The following is a 16,634-nucleotide window of genomic DNA, read 5'->3' as shown; positions in this document are numbered from 1 at the left end:
GGGAGCCCCGCCCCCTGACTGCCGCACAACCCTGTGCGCCCCGCCCCCTGAATTGCCGCACCGTCCTGGGAGCCCCGCCCCCGACTGCTGGGCCACCCCGGAGCCCCGCCCCCTGACAGCCGTGCTCCCCGCTGCCCTCACCCGCAGTTCATCACCGACGGCTACGCGGCCCACCTGGCCCAGCTCAAGTACAACCACCGGGCGCGGCCGGCCCGCAACGCGGCCACCCGCATGGCGCTGCGCAAGGGCAGCTTCGGCCTGCCAGGCCAAGGCGACTTCCTGCGCTCCCGGAATCATCTGCTCCGCACCATCTCGGCCCAGCCCAGCGGCCCCGGCCCCCGGCCGCACGAGCGGACGCAGAGCCCGGCGGACAGCGAGCAGCGGGGACAGCGCAGCATGAGCGTGGCGGCCGGCTGCTGGGGCCGCACCTTGGCCAGCAGGCCAGAGCCCGGCGCAGCCGCGGGCCCCAAGTAGGGCACCGGGAGTGAGGCGCTGTGGTCTCCATGGTGCTAGGCCAGGGCGGCCCGCCCTGCCAGGAGGCCTGGTCTGGGCACGTACGGTCGGCTGGGGCAAAGCTCGTCCCAGGGCCCGGCAGAGGACACGGGCTGTGCCAGACACAGCCCTCCCAGCCCAGCCTCACACTGTAGGGCCTGCGGGGTTCCAGCTGGTCGTGGAAGTTGGCAGGACAACCATCCCTGGGAAGGCCTAGGGACCAGGACCCCCAGCGTGGACTGGCCAGAAGGCGCTCCTGGACGCTTGCCCTGCATTGACCCCCACCCCACCCCCGCATTCTGATGCCAGGCCTGGGCCCCTCCCATCCACTTGCTCGCCCTGACCCCCAGGTCCCTTCCCACTCGGTAGCAGCTGCGACGGGGGACAGCCTGCTTCTTGTTGACTCGAGTTATCAACTGTTTGACCTCACTGGTTTTGCACTGATTTTTGAGAGTGGAGATTCATCACCATCTCCTATGGCTACAGACTCATGGACATGCATGAAAATTCAACGTTTGCCCATCCAAGACCTGCCGCCACACAGAAGGCTCCAGGGCGGAGAATCCTTGTACAAATAGGAGAGAAAGGCCATATCATAATTTCTGCCGCTCTGCCTGGCCCATGAACCCATGGCAGCCCCAGACCCCAGCCTCTTCCACCTGCCCCATTTGGAGCCCAGTTCAGCCGCGGGCCTGGCGCGATCTCTGCCCTGGGCACAGCTCAGGCTCCCAGGTCAGTTGGTGAAGCCAAGTGGCTCCTGAGAAGCCTCGCTTGGGGCTGCGGGGCCTGGACAGGCCTGGCCTTCTCTTCTCCTCCTCGCCTGCCATCAGCCAAGGCTCCACGCCTTGGCCCTCCCTCCGCGTTTCTACACCTTTCTACTTCTCCAATCTGATTTCTATGAGGTTTTTTTAATCGAGCAATCCTTGGCTGCTTCCTTTTCTTAACTCTTTCTGTACCAAACGCAGCCCCTCCACATGAAAACACCCAGCACTGTGACGGAGTCCAGCCTGGTTCTGGGTCCCAGGGCCCTGTCCGCTGCCCAGGCAGCGGGGTGTGGCCTCTCTGCCTCACCTGAGCCCCGTTAATTCCACAGAATTTCTACTCCGGGGTGAGTGGGGCACACCCTTAGTTTTTTTTTTTAATGCCAATTCCGTTTCGATGCCGAATCTAAGAAGCCACAACTCGCTTAGTTAGCTTAAGGGCAGGCAGCCATGACTACATTTCCCACCTGGTAAGGACCACGCTGTCCTGTGCGCTGGGTCTGAGCATCAGCCCTCCCTCCCCAGAACTGACCGCGATCTCAGCTGTGGCCTCGGCTCCAGGCGGCCCCTCTGCTGCTCCTCCACCCCCTTCACGACAGGGGAGCCTGCCAGGCCTCAGCCAGCGTCCAACATCCAGGCCCCTTCTGTGAGAAGCGGCTGCCAACCTGGATATGGCCTCGGGGCCTCGCGGGCTGGGACGGTGAGGCACGCAGATGTTAACATTTTCCCGTGTGTAGATATGTACAGCCAAAGGGTCATGTAAATGTTCTGCAAAAGTGGGTCTGTACAGAGTGAAAGCTATTTATTTTGTGCAGAGAAAAATGTCTGGAGGGATGGGACCTTCAGGATTTATTCATATTTAAGATGTAGCTTTTTGTTGTTTCTGGCATTATGTATAAAGCAACGATTATTTTATGGACCAAGTTTTAATGTAAATGTTGCAGTGAAAGTGCAATATCTAACCCCCTGCTCCCAGCGGGAATCGCTCGGCCCGACAATCACAGCCCCGGCCAGGGGCCCCGTGGCCAGTGCCTCCTCCTGTCGGTCCCACCTCACCCCATCTCGCCTGTCGCCTCGGTGAGCAGCCATCCGGATGGAGGAGCACCTGCAAGAGTCTCGGCCCGCCTGCAATAAAGGCCTGGAGGCCGCCAGCCCCGGGAGGCTGGGTGGGCAGTGAGCTCGGCCTCTCCCAGTGGGCCGCTGCCCCACGGCTCCGAACTCCCTGCCTGCCTACCCAGCTGCCAGCCATGCCAAGGACAACAGCAATAGTCCGGGCCTCTCCCAGCGGCCCTCAGCCATAGATGGTGAGGTGGGCAGCCCACCCTCCCCGTGGACGTCTCTCTTCTATATCCAGGTCGGCTTCCTGCCTCCCTTCAGATTCCTCTTGGCACATTATCCTCTTAAGGAAGCACCAGTTTTTCAGAAACTAAGAGAGGGAGGACAGAGTCCTTTAAAAATACCAAAAATGTTTACAGCATTGGGTGCTGAGCTGCAGGGCTCAGGCCCGACCAGTCATAACCAAAGGGTGAGGCAGGCCTTGCTGACTGCCACCCCACCCCAGGCCTGTTAGAGTAGAAGCCTTAGTCCCAGCCCCCCCACCCCCAGGACTGAGCCTCAGCCCACCACTCCCAGACCCCACCACCTGCCTTCTCCTTGATTTCTAAAGAGGGATTCAGCAGAGACCCCATGCCCCCTTCCCAGCTCGGTCTGAACTGCCTGCCTGCCCGCCTGCCACGTCGCAGTCTTCACGTCTCAACCCGTCTGTCTGTCTTGTCTGTCTGGGCCGCCTGTGAGCGGTGTCCTGACGTACCCCCGCCCGCCCTGCTGTCCCTGCTCCATCGGGCCCGAGTGTGCTCTGTGTACTGTGTGTCATCTGTTACACCGATTAAAGAAGCAGGAAGGCTTCCTTCTGCGTCTCAGTACTGCGCCGGCCACCAGAGCACGGGGGGTGGGGCGGGGTGGGGGTGCGGCCTGCCCTTGGGGGTAAAGGCAGTCCTTCCCAGCACACAGTGCCAGCTGTGTTCACAATAATACCAACACACTCCGTGGGCCTTATCTCTGCTGGGCTTCCTTCTGGCCCCTTCCTGGCTATGAACTCAGTCTGTCCTCACAGTAATCCAGTGATGGAGGGGGTGCTGTCAGCCTCTGCCTCACAGACACAGCCTGTGAGCTGGGCCAGGACTCCTCCCAGGCCAGTAGGACTCTCTTATTTGCAGAGTTAACAGCAAGGGCAGCAGCTTCCCTCCAGGCCTGAGGAAATCAGCCTAACAGCCGAGGGTTTGGGATTCAGCTGGGGTGGGGTGGGGCTCTGATCCAGGCGGGCTGACCCGAGGGTGAGGACCACAAGAGTGGCTGGGGTGTGCCCCCTGCCCCCCCAAGCTCCCAGAGTCCTTATTTTTGCCCTGAAGTCGGGTTGCATCATTCCCTCCCCCTCAGCACAAAAAGCAACAACACAGAGGACGTCTCCAGCCAGGGAACATTTAATATCTGGGAAGGTGCGCTCTTTTGGGAGATGGGGGAGCTGACTTGGCCAGTGACCCCGACCTCCACTCCCTGCATTGGAGAGGAGGCTGGGCCAGAGGCTGGTCTGCAGGAGAAAGAACATGCAGCAGGCTCCCCGCTGCCCACCCTGAGGCCAGCCTCCAGGTCGTGCCAACACTGTGTGTAGCAGGCCTTGGCCGGGGGGCGGGGGGGGGGGGGTGCTCAGGGCAGGAGCCCTGCTCGCATCTGGAAGGCCAGGCCATCCCCTCGGGTGGCTTGCTGGGGAAGAAAGCACACGGGAAGGGGGGGACAGGTCAGAAGAAGAGCTGGGGGTGGGCCTGGGTAAGGGGGCGACACCCACCTTGTTGATCTCTCTGTGTCGTTCCTTGGTGACGATTTCCTCTAAGACCTCGCCGTCTCCCTTAATGAGCCTGGGGATGGGGGTGGGCAGGCTGAGCCTCTGAGAGGCCAGAGCACCAGAACCAGAAGCACCCGGCAGGGAGTGCCAGGCCTCAGGCCCCACCACCACCTTGAGCAGGCTGCCACACCCTGCCGGCCACTCCCACTCCTCCCTCCTGACCTCCCTCCCTTGCCACAGAGATGAGGGCAGAGGGTAGCTCTGCCATCAGACAGGCCAGCTGGGGCTCTTTGAAGACCCTCCCTCAAGGCCTTTCCAGCCCCTGCAATCGCCTGCTCCAGCCAATAGGGAGCAATGGCCTGAGAAGTCTCATCAACAAGGGACATTTCCCCTGGTCCTCAGCCTGTTTAGAGCAGCAGCAGCCCCATCCCTCCTCCTGAGAGTGCGGTCTGGGGCCAGCACGCCCCACCTGGTGCGTCCTGTCTCCGGATCCACCACCTTGCGGATGACACTCTGCCGGGCATCCCACTCCTCCTTGGTCATGGGCTTCATGGCCTGGATGCGGGACTTCTGCTCGTCCGTCAGGACTGGAAGGTAAGATGGCAGGGAGGTGGTGGCAGGGCCTCAGGGAGGGGAGCCTCCCTGCCCTGCACACTGGGCGGGCAGCGCAGTACCTGGGCCATCCTCTTCCTCCTTGGCCGCTCTGTGCCACTGGTCCAGCGAGGGTCCGGGCAGAGCCTCGGTCTGCTGCATTTTGGCCTTCTCCTTGCCTCTCTTCTTCACCTTCTTCTTCCTTTTCTTCTTCTTCTTCCTCTTCTTGTCCTTGTGCTTCCCCCGCTTCTTCCGGCCATCGCTGGAGGAAGAGGAGGAGGACGAAGAGGAAGAGGAGCTAGAAGAACTGGAAGAAGAGGAGGAGGAGCTGGATCGTGGTCTCCTCCGGGCCTTGTGCTTGCTTCTCTCTGTGATGCAGGGAGAAGGTGAGGCTGGAAGGCCAGGAGGGGAAGAAGTAAACTTTCGTCCCCTTGCTCTGGCCTGTAGCAGGCTCAGGCTGACTACCTCCTGGCATGGCTTCAGCACGCTGTGGAGAGGCACTTTCTCGACTCCGCAGTCACTGTCTGCACAGAAGCAAGGTGGCCAACCCCCACATCTTAGGCCCAGCTACACCAAAAAATAAGAGTAAGCGCTCGCTTCATTCCGTATTCAATGGGTTGGCCCAGCCCCTGGATTCTGAGCGTCTTTCAATCCAGATAGCGAGGATCTACACTCTTGTGTCCCTCTGAATAGTGCTCCCTGCGATTTTCCCAAAGTCAGTCTGGAGAAGCCCTCCCGACTGCCTGCAACTTCCTCCCTCAGGTTCCCTCATCCCTTTCCCACTCCCTCTGGTCCTCACCCTCCGCCCCAGAGGAGGTGGTGCTGGCCTTGCGGCTTTGGGATCTCGAAGCCGAGCAGCTCCTCCGGGCGTCCTTACTGCTCTTCTTCCTTTTCTTTTCCGACCCTCGCCCCCGGGAACGGCTGCGACTCCTAGAGCGCTTGCGGGAGCCGACGTGAGCCATAGCGCCGCGAGCTGCAGACACGAAGGCGCGCTTAAACCCGGAATCGATCTCGGGGCTGGCCCGCAGACTGGGTTCCCAGGGAGGCTGTACTCTGGCCGAGTCGACAAGACTCGGCCTGGTTTTCTGGGGCCTGGCACCCGTCACTACCCGGGGCAGCGTTATTGAGGGAGAGTAGGAGCAACCGTACGATCCTCGCCCGCCCCCAATCCTGGAAAACCCAAGTTCTCCGCGGACTCCAGGCTCCTCCGCTGCGGCCCCTTTAAGGGTCCGCCCCCGCGCGGACGCTTCACGGCTGCGCGCGCAGCTCAGGCGCCGCTAGGAACGGCCGCGCTCCTCAGCTGCCAGGTGCGTTCCTCTCCTCTTCCCACGTGCTCCTACCCTCCACCCCGTGCCCTCCGCGGCCTCGCCGCCTCAAAGAAAGTCCCCGGGGCTGCTCCGCTCCCTCAGCTGCCCATCCGACGGGACAGCCAACCCTGCACCACGCCTTCGCGTGAGGAGGCGAGGAAGCAACGGCAGGGTGACTTCCGGCCCGGGGCGGTGCACTGGGAGGCTGTCCGGCCGCGAAGCGAGGCGCTGCTGGCTTTAGTTCTGAAGCCCCAGGTTCCGTCTGTGGGACAGCCCAAGAAACCGAGTCTGGCGCGCTCACCTTCCAGAGAGGCGAGCTGGGGCTCCAGGCTTCCGCCTCTAGGCGGAGCTCCCGGAGAGACCTGCTCTCCAGCCTGGTGCCAGTCCCAGAGCTCACAGGCCCTTTGCCGCAGCTATGCCCTCTCCCATCTCTGACCTATTCGGCGGGCCCGCAGCACCCCCAGTCCCTGAGAAGCCCAGGGGAGGCGGCGACTGTGGATTTTATGCGGACATGTCCACACCTGCAGGCCGTGAGCTCCAGAACCTTGATCTTTCCGATGTCTGCATTCAGTAATACAGAGATCACAAACCCAGACATCCATAAAAGCCATAAAGATCACAGCAACGTATATAGGGACCCCTGTGAAAGACTGTACCACAGGCCTCAAGAGTGGGGGCAGCTGAGTCTGGTCTCGCTGGTTTCTGCAATGTGGACTGGGGCCGGATGTTTCCAGATCTTCCCACTTTCCCAGGGGAGCCCGAACTCAAGATTTCAACATGGAAAACCCTCCCAAACATAGCATAGCTGCATGCCTCATCCAGTCTTGCGGCCACTGAGTTGCAAACTCTTTGATCGTAATGACAGCAACAAACCCAGAGGACTGTTGTAAATTGCTTTATAAATGGGAAGTCATTTGATCCTCAAAACAGCTATAGGACATAGGTACTCTCCAGAAAAAAAAAGACTAAGGCAGAGAGAGGCATGTGGCTTACCCACAGTCACAACTGGAAGTGGCTGAATCAGAATTTGAACCCAGGCAGTCTGGCTCCATGTCCCAGCTTTTAATCCCTCTGCAGTAACTCCTCCATACCGTCCAGAAGATGCTATTGGTGACCCACCCAAATCCCCTTAGAAGACAAGTGCACTCGACCTTAGCCATGGTGTCTGCTGCTGACACCCCACACCTGGACTCTGCTCTGGAAGATTCCCTTGGCCACTGGGAGCCACACTGCCCTGGAGGTGGATGTTTAAGAAGTTACTCACCCCCTCCATACCCTGAAACATCCCATAGCCAATAACTGCTGTTGGGGGGCAAACTGTGCTACAGTTCATGCTCCAGAGAGCCCCAGGGGATTGGGCTGAAGCTGGATGCTATGTCAGACCATCCTGCTCCAGCTCCTTCCTGCCCTGTCCTGCTCCTCCTCCCTGGAGCGCTCCCTCCTTAAACCACTTGCACAGGAATTCCTGTCTCAGGCTCTGGTCTACAAACCTAAGCCAGCCTGTCTGCTGAAAGAATGACCCGGAAGCCTGTGTGTCCTCTCGAAGCAAGAAGTGCTGAGGGCTGCAGGGTGTTTATTTCCATCCTTGCCCGCCACACTGGCCCTGGCCAAGCTCAAGTCAGGGCACACACATCCACCGTGGCGGGCTCCTCACGGGTGAAGCCGTCGCCAAAGCCCTCGTCGTCCACCAGGTCGGGCTTGCGGCAGCACATGGGGCAGAGGCGGTTGCGCACGGCTGAGGCCCGGAGCCAGACGACCAGGTTCCAGCGCTCACCAGTGCCCAGGGGCCGGGCCCCATGCAGCTGGCCCCCCCGGTGCAGGAGGCCCTGGCCCACCACATGCTCCACCTCCAAGGGCTTGGCCAGGGTCGAAGGCACCTGTGGACAGTGGGACTCAGGCCTGGGTACTCGCGGTGGCTCCGGCCCAGCCCCCTGGGTTACACACACTAACCTGGAAGAGATCCCCGAAGTAGAGGGCACCCCCTGTGAAGGCCTTGCCCAGGGACACATTGAGGGTGAGTTCGGCGTTATCGTAGTGGCAGCCCAGCTCGCGGTCCTGGCCGGGCGCGTATTTGACCACAAAGGCCCGGTGGCTGTCCAGCCAGCCCCCGCCACAGTCTGGGTACAGCAGTGCCATCAGAGGCTGGAGGAAGCGCTCCCGCAGCGGCGTTACCAGCGGTTCATCCAGGCCCAGCTCATGCAGCAACACCTGGGGGTGGGGGAGCCCAGAATTAGCAGGGAAGCTGGTAGGGCCTGTCCCTGGGGGAGCCCCTCACTAAGGACAGTGCTGAGTGCTGTGCAGACATCATCAATGTGCTTAACTTCATAATAATACTGCCTGATTTCATCTGACAGATGGGGAGACTAAGGCTCGGAGAAGGTCTGCGCTGGGAACAGGTCTCCCCACACAGACGTCCCTGCCTCCTTGTGCCAGCTGGGTGGAGCCTCACCCACCCCATAGTTGTTCATGGTGTTGGGTCTTCCCTTGGGCATGTCTGACTGCTCGAAGTGCTCCAGCTCCTCCAGCAGGGCCTGGCAGAAGGGCGCTGTGAATACCGGCAGCCGGTAAATTCGCTTCTCCTCTGCGGAGGGAGATGGAGGGACGGCTGGTTAGGTGGGAGCTAACCTTTTCACTGCCCCCAGCCTCAGTCTCCTCATCTGTAGAATAGGGATGACGTGAGTACTCACCTCTCAGGGCTCTTGTGATGATTAAATGACATAACATGTGTGGCAAGGGTGCCCTATTCTTGGACCCCCCCCACACCACCCATCCCTAGATCCTGCCCTGAGGTCTAACCCCCAAATTCAGGTGTGCATCCTGGCTGGCCACCCCTCCTCCCCCAGCTCCAGATCCTGGCAGGTTCGGGAGACTTCGCTCTTGCCCCCTCCTTCAGGTCTTGGGATGGGAACTGCTCCCCATTCCCACCCCCACTGCTAACTCTGGGGCAGGTCTCTCAACATCCCTTGCTGAGCCCACACTTGTCTCAACCATCCCCTCATTAACGTCTTCAGTCACCCCAGTTTGAGGATGCCAGCTGGCTTGTGCCTGGTGCATAGCACTGAATTACTGATCACTGTGGTGGATGCGTGTGCAAGTAAGTGAATACAGATGCCCTCCTCCTGACAGTTCCATCCCACCCCTCTTCTCACTCCTGCTGGTTTGACTTTTAGAGGCAGATATGGTGGGTGAAGGGACCCCAGTCTGCCATCCCCAGTCCTGCCAGGTGGCAGGCTAAGACCTTACCTGACACTGTCTCCAGCCGCTGGAGAAGGCCCTTAAGGTCTGCGCCTGACAATGTGCTGTATTCAGCTGCAGCCAGAAATTCAGGGGCCAAAGCGGCCTCCTGGGGGCAGAACACACCAGCCATGGGGCAGACAGCCCCCAGGCCCAGATGCCTCCATCTCCTTCCAGTAACCTGTCCCCTGCCAAGTACCTGCAGCAAGTTGTAGACCTCTGGCCGTGCTGGGCGGTAGGAGCTGGCAATGAGGGCTTTCCTGGCAGCCGACTCCAGCCCCAGCCGCCGCCGCCGCTCCACCTCCTGCTCAAGCTGGGGTGACACAGGGCCTGGTTACCAGAATGGGGCCTCCCATCCCTCCCAAGGCCATCGTACAGATGAGGAAACTGAGGCTCAGGAAACTCAAGGCAAGGCCAGAGCTGGGAGCCCAGTCTTCCTATGTTCCTGACTCTGCCAGGGTAAATGGCACGTGTTAAACTTAGCTGAAGGGGATTCCTACCAGAACAGGGCCCATCCCACTGAGGGCTGCACCAGCTTGGCTGGATTGAAACCCATCGCTGCACCTTCATCAGCTGGGCCCAACCAAGGAAGGGAAACAGAGTACTGGTTAAGTCTTGTGTTCCAGAGGCTGCAGATGGCTATCCTAGGAAGCTTCTCAACACTTAACACCACCTCCCCATGGGAGACAGGCAGAAGTGGTGGGGGTGGTGGGGGAGAGAATGAAGAGTCAGGAGCTTGGTGGCACCTGCTGTGAAACCTTAAGGTGACTCCTCCCCTTGAGTGCAAGTTTCTCATCTCAAACGGGCACAAAGCAGATAACTTGGCATTTTCTCTGCTTTCTCTTGTCCTGGTGCCAGCACCCAGGTGCTGTGGTAAGTGGGGACAGGAAGGAGGTAAGAGGAGGTCAAAGGAGCCCTTCCAGGATCTGACACTGGCAGACCTGAGGCCGGGAGACCCCTCAAGCTGCTGACACAAATCTAAACAGGAAGGGCCGGGCTGGGTGCAGAAGGGGCGGTGGAGGGTGGGGAGTGTTACCTCTCCCAACAGCTGCTGGAAGTCTTTAGGGCTGACACAGCCTCGCCTGCGCAGGATCTGGGAGCAGAAAAACCAGTAAGCGTGAGAGTGTGACCTGGGGCAAGTCTCTTAAGGTCTCTGAGCCTCAGCTTCTCCTCCTTGAAATGGAGATGATCCGATCACAGGATCATCGTAAACATGAAATGTGATAAGCACGTTAAGCACACAGCAGCGGCTCTTGTTAATAACAGAGAGGACTCAGCCAGGCCCTGCCCTGAGCACTTTACATGCAGTTCATTCATTGATCCCTCACGACAATCTCACTAAAGCGACACGATGATCGCCATTTGAGGTGGAAAATACGGGATGCAGCTGAGGTTAAGTCATTCTCGTCCGATCTGAGCGCGCCAAAGGCAAAGTAAACGACCCCGGGGACTGAGGTCCCTCCTCCACCACCGCTCTCTCTCGTTTCCCCGCAGAGCCAATAGAAGCCACTCACGGGCTCGTAGTCCTCGCGCAGCTGCTGTTCGCTCCGGAAGCGCACGTGAAGCCCGTAGCGCGCCACGTACAAGTTCTCTGAGCAAAAGCAAGCGCAGCGGCAGAAGCGTCGGGGAACTGCTGCGGTCCCCATGGTGAGAAGCGTTGCACTGCCCCGCCGGCTACCGTAGGGACACTTCCGGGTACGCCCCCAGTCGGGCAGGGGCGCGATTTGGAACCAGCGGCCAAGGGTCCGTTCTAAATTCCCAAGTGCAGAAAAGAACGAAGACTCCGCTCCAGAAAACGGTCTGCGGTGCAGAAAGATACTCTCAGGCAGGAGTGAGACTGACAGCGTCCCCTAAGAGCACGCCAGCCTAATGGGCCGCTGCTTCACAGTTTCTCCATCCGCGAGGCGGGGATTAATCATCCCTCTTTATAGATAGGTGAACTTGAGTCACACCTTCACAGGACGTGGAGAAGTAGGAACTCGGAACTCCAAGACCTTCGGCTTAAACACGCTGCTTTCTTTTCCTGCTAGGAGCTTTTAGAGGACCAGCTGACGTCACGAGGACAGTTGGAGTCTTGGGGTCCGATTTTGTTCCCACTGCGCTCCAGTTTTGTGCGTCTGAGCTTGGGTTTAGCATTCATCCCGGTCCCTGCCCGGCGCTCCCGTTGCCTACGCCACTATCTATTAGGGTTCGCCGCGGAGTGCCCCAGAGGGTGTCTCCAAGAGAGGGCTCCGACCGGCGAGACTTCCGGTGGCTCTCCTCCCGGATTCAGGTGTGAGGGGGGAAATAGGGTGTGCTCGGTCGTGGCCACACCCCGCACAACCAGGTTAAAGTTCTGCACAGCCAAGTGTGAGATGAGTATGTTTCTGTTTGATAGAGCGTGCCCGCGGAGACCCAATCACAGTACACGCAACTCTGTCTTCAGTTCACTCTAGTTCTGTCTCTCAGTCCCGTTTGACTCTTTGCGACCCCATGGACTGCAGCACGCCAGGCTTCCCTGTCCATCACCACCTCCTGGAGCTTGTTCAAACTCATGTCCTCCCAGTCAGTGATGCCATCCAACCATCTCATCCTCTGTCGTCCCCTTCTCTCGTCTTCAATCTTTTCCAGCATCAGGGTCTTTTCCAGTGAGTCAGTTCTTTGCATCAGGTGGCCAAAGTATTAGAGGTTCAGCTTCAGCATCAGTCCTTCCAATGAATATTCGGGACTGATTTCCTTTAGGATGGACTGGTTTGATCTCCTTGCTGTCCAAGGGACTCTCAAGAGTCTACTCCAACACCACAGTTCAAAAACATCATTTCTAAGGCGCTCAGCTTTCTTTTTAGTCCAACTCTCACATCCATATGTGACTACTGGAAAAACCATAGCTTTGATTAGATGGACCTTTGTTGGCAAAGTAATGTCTCTGCTTTTTAATATGCTGTCTAGGTTGGTCATAGCTTTTCTTCCACGGAGCAAGCATCTTTTAATTTCATGGCTGCACTCACCATCTGCAGTGATTTGAAGCCCCCCCCAAAATAAACTCTGTCACTGTTGCCATTGTTTCTCCATCTATTTGCCATGAAGTGATGGGACTGGATGCCATGATCTTCGTTTTCTCAAAGTTGAGTTTTAAGCCAACTTTTTCACTCTCCTCTTTCACTTTCATTAAGAGGCTCTTTAGTTCTTCACTTTCTGCCATAAGGGTGGTGTCATCTGCATATCTGAGGTTGATGTTTCTCCCGGCAGTCTTGATTCTAGCTTGTGCTTCATCCAGCACAGCATTTTGCTTGATAAGTCTGTCTTGGGAACCCCATTATGGTCCGCCGTGCACCCCCAAGGTCCCAATCTGCAAAGCCCCGAGAAGAAGCTGGGCTGGCAGTCATGTTGCTGAGCTGGCAGAACGAAGGTGCACACCTGGGGAGGAAGTCTTGACCTGTAGAACTTTTTCCTGCACTAGAGTTCCCTCCGAGGTCCAGCAAGAAGCTGGTATGGAGGTGGGGAGGGAGACTCTGGGGCTTTAAGACTCCCCAGATAAACAGTGACTATGAATGACAACTGTTGCCTGAGCGCCACCTCGACCGGACCTGAGCTAACACCTCTACCACCTTAACTCCTTTCATCCCTACAGCAAACCTTTGAGCTGGGCACTGTTATATCACCGTGTTACAGAGGGGCAAGGGGCTTCCCTGGTGGCTCACGTAGTAAAGAATCCGCCTGCAACTCAGGAGACGCAGGTTCGATCCCTGGGTCAGGAATATGCCCTGGAGAAGGGAATGGCTGGCTACCCCAGTCTTCTTGCCTGGAGAATCCCATGAATAGAGGAGCCTGCGGGCTACAGTCCATGGGGTCACAGAGAGTCGAGCACGACTGAGCAACTAAACACACATGCACACATGGGGAAACTGAGGCCCAGAGAGGTGCAGTGACCTGCTCCATGTCCTTCCCCAGTAAGGGACATATATATATGGGGATTGAACCCAACAGTCTTCCCTTTGAGTTCCCTGTTCACTACAATATGAATATTTTGACCATACCGTGTAGCTTGTAGGATCTCAGTTCCTGACCAGGGATCAAACCCAGGCTCCCTGCAGTGGAAGCGTGGAGACCTAACACCGGGACTGCCAGGGAAATCCTTTGTTGGCATTTTCTTGATGGCTTTGCTTTCCTTTCCTCTTGTGTACACACAGGTTCACACATTCACACTCACATCCACAGTCACACACACTCTTGCACACAAACACAGCCTTACATGCTAACACACATTCACACAAAATCACACATGTGCTCACACCCTCAACACTCCCTCCTTTATTTGCATGCAATATTCCACATTACAGTCACAATCACACACTTGTATTAATAAACCCAGTAAACCCAAAAGCCCTTCAGTGGGCTGAGCTTGGAGTGCTTGCAGAACAGCAAAAAACCTACAAGAGGGTGGGTCATAGAGAACAGGGCCAGGGTTGTATTTGGGACCAAATCTTTGGGCCACTGGCAACATTTTGGATTTTATTCTATACAAAGGGAAGCTGTTTAGTCCTCACCACAAACCCTGTGAGGTAGGAGCTATCCCCATCTGACAGATGTGGAAGATGAGGTTCAGAGAGGTTGAGTGACCCATGTGAGGTCACACAGCTGATATGTGGTGCGGTCTGGCCAGGTTCCTTCCTAAAGGTGCCTTCTTGGGCATGAAAGCCAGGTCTTTGCACCTCGGAGATTCTGGGGCCCAGACCTGGGACTCCCAAAACTACCAGTCTTCCCCAGGTAGGAGAATGACTATCAGGGACCTGCTTGCCCCTCAAGGACCCCACTCCCCAGCCCAGAGCTGTGGGGCCTGAGCAGATGATTAAAGTTTTACAGCCATCTTGATTGCCCAGCGATAGTGAAGGGCCCTGCTCTCCAGGAGAGGATCTATTTCCCCAGGTCTTCATTCATTCCCCTTCTCAGCACCTTCCTCTCCCCCTCCAGCCTCCCCAGGCCCAGGGCAGACCAGCTGCCCAGGCAGCCACCATGCAGGCTGGTATGTGCAGCCCCCAACCCCAGCCAGCTCACTTGTTAGGGTGCTCCTTTTATGGCTGTTTTTGCAAGATGAGTGTGTTCTTCTCAGCTGAGACTGGCCCTCCCCATGCCCCACCGCTGCCCTGGAAACGGCATCCCCAAGCCCACTCTGTCCCAACCTGGGCTCCGTCACCAGAGGGAACCACAGCCAGAATAATAACAGTAAGCACTGAATCACTGTGCTCACAGCCAGCACTCACTTGGACTTCTGTCGACCTTGTGAGATATTATTATCCTTAATTTTGTTGTTGTTTAGTCGCTCAGTCATGTCCAGCTCTTTTGTGACCCCGTGAACTGTAACCTGCCAGGCTCCTCTGTCCTTGGGATTTCCAGGCAAGAACACTGGAGTGAGTTGCCATTTCCTTCTCCAGGGGATCTTCCTGACCCAGGGATTGAACCCAGGTCTCCTGCATTGGCAGGTAGATTCTTTACTACTGAGCCACCAGGGAAGCCGCTATCCCCATCTTACAGATGAGGAAACAGAGGCTCAGTGAGGTTCAGGGTCCTGCGTAGGGACATAAACCAGGTGGATGCAGAAGCAGAATTAGAACATCCAACTGGGGAATTCTCTGGTGGTCTAGTGGTTAGGACTCTGCACTCTCACAGGGTTCAATCCCTGGTCAGGGAACTAAAATGCCACAAGCCTCGCAGCATGGCCAAAAAAAGGAGAACACCCATCCTTTGGATTCCAGAGTGATGTGTGTGTGTATGTGTATGTATATGTGTATATATATATATTGTATGCATGTATAGATATGTGTCTATACATATTCATTTGAACTACCAGGACACATGTACAAAAGGGCACAAATCATTAAGTGTACAGTTTGGTGAATTTTCACAAACTAGACACGCCCACGTAACCAGCACTCAGATCCCAAAACAGAACATCCCAACCCCCACCACTACCACCACATGTCCCCCATCAGTGACTGGCCATCCCAAGGGCAGTCACTACTCTGACTTCTAAGAGCAAAGATCAGTCTTGCCTGTTCTTGAATTCAATACAGATAAAATCATGTAGTATGTGCTGTTTGGTATACCTCATCTTTCACTCAGCATAATTGTTTTTAATTGAAGTGTAGTGTATTTACAGTGTTGTTAGCTTGCTTCTAATGTACAGACAAGTGATTCAGTTATACATATATGCATTTATTTTCATAATTCTTTCCCACTATAGTTTATTATAGGAGGTTGAATTTAGTTCCCTGTGCTATACAATAGGATCTTGTTGTTGATCTGTTTTTTATATAGTAGTTTACATCTGCTAATCCCAAACTCCTAATTTATCTCTCCCCCACCCCCAGCATTATGACCTTAAGATTCATCAGTGTTACATGTAGCAGCGGCTTATCAGGGTTTTTGTGGCTGCATAGTATTCCACTAGGTGCCTTCCTCCACCATTCATTGTACCTCCCTACAGCTGATGGGCATTTGCATTGTTTCCAGTTTGGGGATGTCATGGATGAAGCTATAATGAACAGTTTTTATTGTGGTTAAAATATACATAATGTAAAATTGGCTTCTTAACCATTTTTTAATACACTTTATTTCTCCAGAGCAGTTTTAGGTTCACAGCAAAATAGAGTGGAAAGTATAGAGATTTACCATGTGTTCCCTGCTGTCTCCCACACAGAGCCTCTCCCCCCACCATCAACATCCCACACCCGGAGGTACATTTGTTACAATCGATTGTCACATTGGTGTGTCATTACCACCCAAAGTACTTCATTTACATTAGGGTTCCCTCTTGGAGTTGCGTATTCTATGTCTCTTTTTGACAATGTATAGGGCCACATATCCACTATATGGTGTCATATGGAATAGTTTCAATGCCCTAAAAATGCTCTATGCTCTGGCCCGTTCATTCATCCCCTCTTCCTCTCTTTTTTAAAATTACTATTATTTTAAATTTTTTATTTATTTTTTTGGCTGCGCTAGGTTGCTGTTCAGGGTTTTTCTAGTTGTGGCAAGCAGGGGCTACTGTATGTTGCAGCAGGCTTCTCACGGCAGCAGCCTCTCCCGTTGTAGAGCACAGGCTCTCGGGCTTCAGTAATGGCAGCACAAAGGTCCCTAGAGCAAGCGCGAAAGCTTCAGTAGTCACAGTGCACTTGTTTAGTTATTCTCACAACATGTGGAATCTTCCTGGACCAGGGATCCAACCCATGTCCCCTGCACTGGCAGGCAGATTCTAATCCACTGTGCCACCAGGGAAGTCTTCCCCATCCTCTCTTGACCCCTGGCAACCACTGATCCTTTTACTGTCTCCATAGGTTTTGTGGTTTTTTTTTTTTTGGCTTCACCACAAGGCATGCAGAATCGCAGTTCCCCACCAGGCATCAAACCCGTGCCCCCTACAGTGGAAGTGTG

At 56.1% G+C, this 16,634-nt stretch overlaps 4 protein-coding genes across 15 annotated transcripts in view; 2 read left to right on the top strand and 2 right to left on the bottom strand.

The window, feature by feature from the left end:
• Positions 1 to 3,159, top strand: part of PITPNM2 (phosphatidylinositol transfer protein membrane associated 2) — a 157,245-nt gene extending 154,086 nt beyond the window's left edge. For all 9 annotated transcript variants that reach the window (XM_043901981.1, XM_043901975.1, XM_043901983.1 and 6 more), the window contains one exon: positions 148 to 3,159. In XM_043901981.1, the coding sequence (XP_043757916.1) occupies positions 148 to 474 (327 nt within the window). In that variant the 3' untranslated portion in view covers positions 475 to 3,159. The remainder of the gene's footprint in view (positions 1 to 147) is intronic.
• A 558-nt stretch (positions 3,160 to 3,717) lies between these two features.
• On the bottom strand, positions 3,718 to 6,578 carry ARL6IP4 (ADP ribosylation factor like GTPase 6 interacting protein 4). 3 transcript variants are annotated; one of them, XM_043901994.1, is made up of 6 exons: positions 6,024 to 6,578; positions 5,483 to 5,656; positions 4,767 to 5,075; positions 4,562 to 4,679; positions 4,096 to 4,165; positions 3,718 to 4,013 (listed from the first exon to the last, which is right to left on the bottom strand). In XM_043901994.1, exons 2-6 carry the CDS (start codon positions 5,643 to 5,645, stop codon positions 3,957 to 3,959), a joined length of 717 nt encoding a protein of 238 aa, XP_043757929.1. In that variant the 5' UTR covers positions 5,646 to 5,656; positions 6,024 to 6,578; the 3' UTR covers positions 3,718 to 3,956. The 3 variants fall into 3 exon arrangements, with proteins under 3 accessions (XP_043757929.1, XP_043757930.1, XP_043757928.1); XM_043901995.1 differs by having other exon boundaries at positions 4,767 to 5,051; positions 6,024 to 6,380; XM_043901993.1 differs by lacking the exon at positions 6,024 to 6,578 and having other exon boundaries at positions 5,483 to 6,017.
• Positions 6,579 to 6,872: 294 nt separating this feature from the next.
• OGFOD2 (2-oxoglutarate and iron dependent oxygenase domain containing 2) lies at positions 6,873 to 11,404 on the bottom strand. 2 transcript variants are annotated; one of them, XM_043901991.1, is made up of 7 exons: positions 10,739 to 11,404; positions 10,261 to 10,317; positions 9,424 to 9,537; positions 9,234 to 9,333; positions 8,444 to 8,571; positions 7,941 to 8,198; positions 6,873 to 7,867 (listed from the first exon to the last, which is right to left on the bottom strand). In XM_043901991.1, the coding sequence occupies exons 1-7, from the start codon at positions 10,868 to 10,870 to the stop codon at positions 7,604 to 7,606; spliced, it is 1,053 nt and encodes a 350-aa protein (XP_043757926.1). In that variant the 5' UTR covers positions 10,871 to 11,404; the 3' UTR covers positions 6,873 to 7,603. The 2 variants fall into 2 exon arrangements, with proteins under 2 accessions (XP_043757926.1, XP_043757927.1); XM_043901992.1 differs by having other exon boundaries at positions 9,424 to 9,675; positions 10,739 to 10,805.
• A 17-nt stretch (positions 11,405 to 11,421) lies between these two features.
• Positions 11,422 to 16,634, top strand: part of ABCB9 (ATP binding cassette subfamily B member 9) — a 37,030-nt gene continuing 31,817 nt past the window's right edge. Inside the window, exon 1 of the mRNA XM_043901987.1 lies at positions 11,422 to 11,496. The gene's annotated coding sequence lies outside the window, so the exon portion shown is untranslated. The remainder of the gene's footprint in view (positions 11,497 to 16,634) is intronic.

Source organism: Cervus elaphus, chromosome 5 (assembly GCF_910594005.1).
Source record: "Cervus elaphus chromosome 5, mCerEla1.1, whole genome shotgun sequence".
NCBI lineage: Eukaryota > Metazoa > Chordata > Mammalia > Artiodactyla > Cervidae > Cervus > Cervus elaphus.
Note: the sequence above shows the minus strand (reverse complement) of the source record. Positions and strands in the feature narration are given on the sequence as shown.